Source organism: Mus caroli, chromosome 4, assembly GCF_900094665.2.
Source record: "Mus caroli chromosome 4, CAROLI_EIJ_v1.1, whole genome shotgun sequence".
Classification (NCBI taxonomy): Eukaryota; Metazoa; Chordata; class Mammalia; order Rodentia; family Muridae; genus Mus; species Mus caroli.
Genome location: NC_034573.1, coordinates 131,328,087 through 131,336,552, shown reverse-complemented (window position 1 = coordinate 131,336,552; position 8,466 = coordinate 131,328,087). Strand labels below are relative to the sequence as shown.

Sequence of the window (8,466 nt, the reverse complement as noted above, 5' to 3'; positions counted from 1 at the left end):
GTGTGTGTGTGTGTGTGTGTGTGTGTGTGTGTGTGTTTTGCCTGCATGCATGTATGTGGACCACGTGTGAGCCAAGGTACTCTCAGAGGCCAGAAGAGGGCACTGGGTCCCCTGGAACTAGAGTTACAGTTACTAAGTGGGTGCTGCGAACTGAACCCCTGGTCCTCTGCAAGAGCTGTCAGTGCTCTTGACCACCAAGCCATCTCTCCGGCCCTGTTGTGAACTTTTAAATCCTGCTTGGGAGGCACTGAGTTTTTCTTTCTTGGTCTCTCCTAAAACAGATTAGAAAATAATTTAAACAGTCTAACTTTTTTTGCTTTGTATTGGATCTTGAGGTAAGGGCTGGCTATATAGCCCAGGCTAGCCTCCTTCCTCAGCCACTAGAGTGCTGGGATTACAGACATGCGCTATCACATCTGGTAACCCTGACATTCACTGAGGGATTTTTGAACCCAGGCATGATAAAAAGTACTTATTTTTTATATGTGGCTGTGCCAAATGCTAGCTGTGCAGCCTGAGTCATGGTATGGCTGTGACAATTGAACAGACTCTGAGTAGTGTTTCTGTCACCAACCTTGCAGCGCTCAGCCTTGTAAAGTGTTTATGAGGCCCTTTGATTGGTGTTTGTTTGGTTTTTTGGTTTTTTTAAGACAGGGTCTCCCTAGGTAGCTCTGGCTGTCCTTGAACTCACTATGTCAATCACCCTGGCTTTGAACTCACAAGATCCTCCTGCCTTTGCCTCCCAGAGTGCTGGGGTTAAGGACATGTGTCACTACACCTGGCTGGCCATTCGTTTACCTTGATGCCATGGTTTGATGACCAGCTCCCAACATATGAGCTCAAGCTGTCAATGTAACTCCTTGAGCAGAGTCGGGCAGATCTCTGGAGCCCACTGGTCAGCTAGCTTAGCCAATTGGTGAGCTCTCGGTTCAGAGACTGTGTCTTTAAAAGGAAGGCAGTTAGCCTGGCATAGTGGTGCAGGCCTTTAATCCTAGCACTTGGGACTCAGAGGTAAATGGATCTCCTTGAGTTTGAAGCCAGCTTGGTTTACATAGCAAGTTCCAGACCAGTCAGGGTTACATAACAAGGTCCTGTTTCAAAACAAGGAAGATTAAAAAAAAAAAAAAAAAAAGCCTAGAGAAGCAATTAAAGAAGAAAGTCATTGTGAATCTCTACCCTTCTTCCCATGTTCACACATGAATGTGCACACCCAGGGATATAAACACAATACACCATGTACACACACAAATATGCACACACACACCATGCACACACCTTCTGCAATGGTTTCTTTTAACTGTCAGTGTAACACAGTCTGGAATGACCTGGAAATAGTTTCAATACGGGATTTTTCTAGATCAAGGTTGGCTCGGGGCACATCTGGTAGATTGTTTCGGTTATGTTAATTGATGGAAGTCCCAGCCCACCCTGGGCAGTACCATTCCCTAAGCAGGGCTCCTGGGCTATGTAAGTGGAAAGGGTGGGCTAAGGACACATTCAGTCCGCTGGTGACTCTGGATGTGATGGCCCAGATTCCTCTTGTTTTGGTTTCTCCCACCTTGACGGGCTGTGACCTGGGATTGTGAGCGAGAACAAACCCTTCTTCCTAAGTTGATTTTCGTCAGGGTCCTTGATCACAATCACAGAAATGAAACTAGGACACGTGCACAAAAAATAATTTTGTTTTTTAAAAAAGGGAAGAGTAGGAACCACTGCTAATAACATAGTCGCTACTGAGAGCGGAGTTCACTGTCTTTGCACTGAAGGGTATATGAGGTAGAGGCTACCCCACTGGTACGATTGAAAATGGAGGTTTGTTGTGGTTCATCATCTCAGCTAAAGCTATTTGCTTGGTGCTCACCAGCTATGCTGAGCCTCCTGGATGCTATTTATTACCCGATCCCCTAAACCAGGAACATCCAGCAGTACAGCCTGCGGTGATAGCAGTGCCTTGTGTCCCCACTGACCAGCACAGAGCTGCTATCCCCAGGCGGCTAGTGCTGCTAGGGTGGGTAGTTTGTTTCATTTGAGTTAGTTTAAATTTCATTTTGTTTTGGGTTTTTTTTTTTTTTTTTTTTTTTTTGTTTTTCGAGACAGGGTTTCTCTGTGTAGACCTGGCTGTCCTGGAACTCACTTTTCATTCCAAGCTGGCCTCGAACTCAGAAACCCGCCTGCCTCTGCCTCCCAAGTGCTAAGATTAAAGGCGTGCACCACCACTACACACTGGGTAAATTCTCCACCACTTCAGCCCTATCTCCAGAACTTCAAATAGTCACTTTAGGGCAGCAGACACCAGACTGGACTGCTCAGCTCTAAAAAAAAAAAAAATCCCTTTAACTATTTTTTTTTCTCCCAAGGATGAGAGTTTGTCTCCAGACATGATTTTTTTAGTTGTCCTGGAACTCACTCCGTAGACCAGGCTGGCCTCGAACTCACAGATCCACCTACCTCTGTCTCCTGAGTTCTGGGATTAAAGGTGTAGGCCACCAACACCCAACTTCCCTTTAAGTCATTTTAAAGGGGAGAAAAAATGAGCCAGGGAGTCAAGTAACTCTCTGAGGTGCACCACTATGTGGCAGTGCCAGGCTTAGCTCCCGTTTCCTGCCTCCGCCCCCTGTGCCATTGCCGTATGCATCCCTGCAGTGTTTTAATTATATGTTTTTATTTTGTATGTGTATGGGGGGGTTACATATGTGTTGTGGCACATGTCTAGAGCTCAAAGAACAACTTAAGAGAGTCAATTCTCTCCATCTACCCTGTGGGTATGGAGGATTGAACTCAGGTCGTCAGCTTTGGCAGCAAGCCCCTTTGATGCTGAGCCATGGTGTGTGCTTTTTTTTTTCCCCCTAAAAAATGGTTTTGTGTTGTAGATTGTTCTGAGTCGTGAAATCACGTGTAGATTTTCAACCCTGTATTTTTGCAATGTTTGCATATTTGCAAAGTGTAAATATGTGTAGGACATATCTAAAGACATCTGTCAGATTTCCCCCAGGGCCTAAGGAAGACTGAGCAAATGGGGATGGGGCCTGTGTTCCTGGGCCGGAAGACTGGATACTGTGAGACACCATCATCTCTCCATGTGACTGGTCTCTGGGTTCAGCATAATTCTATTATAAATCCGAGATGGGGCTGGAGAGATGGCTCAGCACTGACTGCTCTTCCAGAGGACCTGGGTTGCATCCCCAGCCCCCCCCATGGCAGCACACAACTGTCCATATAACTGACGTACATGCAGGTAAAACACCCATACACATAAAACAAATTTTCAAAAAAAACCCAAAATGGAATGGTGATGAACTTTGATGGTGAGAGAATGGCTTGGGGTGAGCAAAGTGGCTGAGCACACAGAGGGGCTTGCCACCAAACCCGATGACCTGAGTTCGATCCCCGATTGCATCCATAAGGTAAAAGGAGAGAACCAGCAGGTTGTCCTCTGACCTCCATATGTGCACATGTGCCCCCTATAAGTATAACGTAAATGGCGGCTGGAATAACAGTTTTGTAAAAGAATAGCAGGGTTGGGGCTAAGTGAACTTCTGACCGTGTCCAAGGGCTGAGGAAAGTGGAGGTAATGAAATGGGGACTGATATGGAAATAGACAGCAGACCAACAACACAGAATAATCTAGAAAAGGCTTGTGGCTCAGATGGAAAGAGGCTAAGTCATTAATAAATATGAAAAAAAAAGTGGGTCACCCATCCAGAAGTAGTACAGGTGACCCTTAACTTCACACTCAAAGACCTAAGCACAGAAGACAAAGGTCTGCAGGGGTGGGGTAGCCAGCTACAGAGCCTCTTGAGTGGCTGTGTCTTGCCTAGCATGGACCCGAACGAGAATTCAGTCCCAGTCAGCCTGGCTGCTGGGCTTGTTCCGGGTCATAGAGAAGAGGCTATTTTTGTTGTGGGAGTTCAATGGTTGGCCTCCCTCCAAGAGCATGTGCCTCCTGGTGTGGCTGATCTGCCACTGCGGCTGCTTCCAGAAAACACTTGAGAACGGAGTGGTCCCAGGAGCTTAAACCCACCCCCCAGTGTGTGGGGATCTCTGCTCTTTTCTTGCATTTTCCATCTGGGCCACTGGGAAGGTGACAGGAGAGGGCTCTGCTCTGGCTGCATAGATCTCAGGCTCCTCGCCTGTATCAGCCTGGTGGGCTGGGGGTGCTTCAGAGCTCAGAGTCCTCTGAAATCTCAGACTTCCTCTCTTCCCCTTCTTTCTCTCATTCTCCCCGGCTCTCTTTTCCCCTCCCTCCCACCCTCTCTCTGTCCCCCTGTCCAGCCCTGGGAACAGAGTCTTTCTTGGCACGGGGCTTGACACAAATCTGGCACACACCTAGATGTGGCCATGTTCCTCGGGTACATCTAATGTCCATGTCAGCCTCTGGCAGGAAAGCCATCAAAGCAGGTGACCCAGCCTTTCAGACCTTGGTGTGTACAGAGGGCAGCTCCAAGCAGGGCCTACAAATTAAATAAATGATATTTTTTTGATATTTTTTAAAGTGTTTGGGAATCTTTTTTAAATGCCTTCAGATATTACCAACAGGCTCTCTCTCTCTCTCTCTCTCTCTCTCTCTCTCTCTCTCTCTCTCTCTCTCTGTGTCTGTGTGTCTGTGTGTCTGTGTCTGTGTCTGGTAACAGATACCACTGTGTGTGGTGCCCAGGCTGCAAGCACAGCCTATGCCCCTGCCCCAAAGCATAGTGTCCAACACTGTGAGCTGGCCATCCCTCACAGGGCTATCTACACAAAGTCCTCCTGAGAGCCTTTGCCCTCGGAAACCTCTTGGGCAAGATCAGGGCAGACTCAGTGGGCCATCCCAGGACGCCATATACCCAGAGCCGCTCCTCATCAGCACTGTCTTCTTCCTTTCAGCTGCAGAGCTACTTTGCAGCATGTGAGGACGAGACCCCTGCCATCCGGAACCATGACAAGGTCCTGCAGCGCCTGTGTGAGCACCTGGACCACGCCCTGCTGTACGGGTGAGTTCAGTCCCCTCCTCGTGCTGTGGGGGCCGGGCACAGGGAGGCTTGTCTCACTCAGGCAGGCCACAGTGAGGCACCTGGTTGCCTGAGACAGCCTGCCTCAGCCCAGCCCTGCCGTCCCATCCTCACAGGTTGCAAGATTTGTCCTCTGGCTACTGGGTGCTCGTGGTCCATTTTACCCGCAGAGAGGCCATCAGGCAAATCGAGGTGCTACAGCATGTGGCCACCAACCTGGGGCGAAGTGAGTAGAACCACTCCCCTGTGGGGAGCTCTGGTCCTGCCAGGGTTGGCCTGAGGCAGCTGTCTGTCTGTCTTGTAGCGTCCAGTGGCAGTGGGGGCTGACATGCCAATGCCTTCCGCAAAGCCTCATTTTTCCCCCCTGCATGTGACAGTTTGTGGGCGGGTCACCGAGGAAGTGAGGGAAACCTGGTACACAAGGAAACCTTTGGAGTCCCAGGTCAGAAACCATGTTAGCCTGCAGGGTCAGGGCAGCATCCTTGACTGTCTCAGAACTGCCCAGCAGCTGAGTCACTCCTGGCTTCTCTGCAGGCCGAGCCTGGCTCTACCTGGCCCTCAATGAGAATTCCTTGGAGAGCTACCTGCGGCTGTTCCAGGAGAACCTGGGCCTGCTACAGAAGTACTATGTCAGGTAAGTGTCTGGACCGCCTGGTCCCCAGCTCCCTAAGCCTCCGCTCAAAGCCTCCTGTCACACAGAGATGGAGGCCTAGCTCAGTGTCACCCACTGAGGGCTGTGACTGTGGAGCATGTGACATCTTGCTGGCAGTCTGAGGCCTCCTCCAGCATCCCAGCCGGGTTCTGAAGAGTCCTCCTTGGCCTCAGACTCACCACACACCCAATGCTTGCCTACCCGTTTTCTGAGGACACTTGAGGGACAGAGTGTTTATAGCAGCCACCGAGAGCCTGGTAAGCCTTATGCTCCAGGCCCATCTCTGGAGACCTCACAGCCAGTGAGAGAACAGTAGAGAGGGAGAGGAGTGGGGCGTGGCTGAATGAGCTGGGTGCCATCCAGGGGTAGGCTGTCATGTGTCCAACTTCAACACCGTGGGTTTTCTGGTGTGGGTGAGCCACGCTGGTGACCAGCCTCAGAAGTCTCTGGGTTGTTTTTTTCTATCTGGCAGGAATGCCCTGGTCTGCAGCCATGATCACCTGACTCTCTTCCTGACCTTGGTGTCTGGGTTGGAGTTTATTCGGTTCGACCTGGATCTGGTGAGATGCCTTGGCTCTTGGTACTGGAGGGAGGCAAGGGAGGGAACATAGAACTCCATCTTCCAGTCTGGAGCTTGCTGGGTATGGCCAAGCCTGGCTATGCCTGTTTGCTCAGATAAAGGATGCCTCTAGGTCAGCAGGATTAGATGGAAGGGGGACTGACTTATGGCCAGGATTCTTACTTCAGTGTCTTCCTACCTTTCTATCCACCTGGGGAAACTGCACATTGCCTGAAGTGTCTTAGCTCTGTGTCTGAGAGGTGACGATGAGTGTCCTTGGCTTTGTGCTTCTCCACAGAGCAGCCTGAAATACATGGAAATAAGGCAACGGTGGCAACAAACAGGGGCCAGTGATTTGGCTCAGCAAGCGAAGATGCTTGCAACATAAGCCTGCCCCCCTGGGTTCACCCCCCAGAACCCACATAAAAGTGAAAGCAGGGAACCAACTCCACAAAGATGCCCTCTGACTCCCCACAAATCCTGTAGCATATGCGGCCCCCCGCCCCAGCCACTGCCACACACACATCATCATCCACACAAAATAAAAACGAATAAATAATTTTTATTGAGATAGGATCTCACTAAGTAGCCCAGGCTAGCCTGGGACTCACATAGATACCTACCTCTCCCTCCCAAGAGTTGGGATTAAAGGTGTGTACAACCACGTCAAGCTTCCAGTTTTTTGAAAACTTATCAATTATTTATTTCTGGAAGTTTCCATTTCGTATTTCCAGACTGCAGTAACAAATCGTAGCAAGCGAAACTGCAAGCCTAAGGAGATGACTGTCTGAGCACAATGCCGACGACCCCAAAGAGGCCAGAGCATCTCATGGGCCTGGCTTCTGAGATTAACATAGCTGCCCCATTGGGCCATGGTAGACACCAGAGAAAGTGAGATTCTAAAGCCAAGAGCTATCAAGAGAACGTTACTGGTCTAGACAGCTCTTTTCTTTCTTTTTTGTGGTGTGATGGTGGAGCCCCCACCTTGCACACCTTGCACACCTTCAGGCAGGCAATGCACAGCTGCTGCTTCAGATGTCTGTGGGACACACCCGTGGCTCTAGGACTGGTTCCTTATTCCTTGGGGGCAGTTATTTTCTAATTAACTCCCGAAGCACATTGATTTCCCTAAGAGCATGGGATGTTTGTGTGTGGTATGTAGGGGTGTATGTGTGTGTGTGTCTTTGTATATCATATGTATTTGTGTGTGTGTCTGTGTGGGGTGTTGGGGGTGTATGTCTGTCTGTGTGTCTATATGCTGCATGTCTGTGTGTTTTATCTGTATGTCTGTGTCTGTTTGTGTGTATCATGTGTCTCTGTGTGTGTCTCTGTATGTTGCATGAGTGTGTGTGTGTGATATGTGCATAGCATGTGTATTTGTGTGTGTGTGTGTGTATGTCAGGTGTGTGTCTGTGCACCATCCCCATTTCCCCATCCTGGGTCTGCTGACTGCTACCGAGCCTTGTTTGCTGCCTGACCCCAAGTTGCTATCCAATATCTCTCTCTTCCTGTGCTCTCTCCCCAGGACGCCCCGTACTTAGACCTGGCTCCGTACATGCCTGACTATTATAAACCTCAGTACCTGCTGGACTTTGAAGACCGCCTTCCTAGCTCAGTCCACGGTTCAGACAGCCTCTCCCTAAACTCCTTCAATTCTGTCACTTCCACCAACCTGGAATGGGACGACAGCGCAATTGCCCCATCTAGCGAGGGTAAGCGGCCCTGGGGGTGAAAGGAACCAGGCCTGTGCCCTGAAGCATTCCCTGGAGCCTCCTGAGCCCAACTGAGCCCCACTGAGCTCCACTGAGCCTGACTAAACCTGACTGAGCCCGAATGAACCCAACTGAGCATGACTGAGCCCAACTGAGCCCCACTGAGTCCCACTGAGCCCCACTGAGCCCGACTGAGCATGACTGAGCCCAACTGAGCCCCACTGAGTCCCACTGAGCCCCACTGAGCCCGACTAAGCCCGACTGAGCCTGACTGAACCCGACTGAGCATGACTGAGCCCGACTGAGCCCCACTGAGCATGACTGAGCCCGACTGAGCCCCACTGAGCATGGCTGAGCCCAACTGAGCCCCACTGAGCATGACTGAGTCCGACTGAGCCCCACTGAGCCCCACTGAGCATGACTGAGCCCGACTGAGCCCCACTGAGCATGACTGAGCCCGACTGAGCCCCACTGAGCATGACTGAGCCCGACTGAGCCCCACTGAGCATGACTGAGCCCCACTGAGCCCCACTGAGCATGACTGAGCCCGACTGA

General features: G+C 50.5%; 1 protein-coding gene across 2 annotated transcripts in view; it reads left to right on the top strand.

Moving 5' to 3' along the window:
- The window catches only part of Plekhm2 (pleckstrin homology and RUN domain containing M2), a 40,544-nt gene that overhangs the window by 17,097 nt on the left and 14,981 nt on the right, over positions 1–8,466 (top strand). For both annotated transcript variants that reach the window (XM_021159317.1, XM_021159316.2), the window contains exons 2-6: positions 4,864–4,970; positions 5,105–5,214; positions 5,523–5,622; positions 6,113–6,200; positions 7,725–7,911. In XM_021159317.1, the coding sequence (XP_021014976.1) occupies positions 4,864–4,970; positions 5,105–5,214; positions 5,523–5,622; positions 6,113–6,200; positions 7,725–7,911 (592 nt within the window). The remainder of the gene's footprint in view (positions 1–4,863; positions 4,971–5,104; positions 5,215–5,522; positions 5,623–6,112; positions 6,201–7,724; positions 7,912–8,466) is intronic.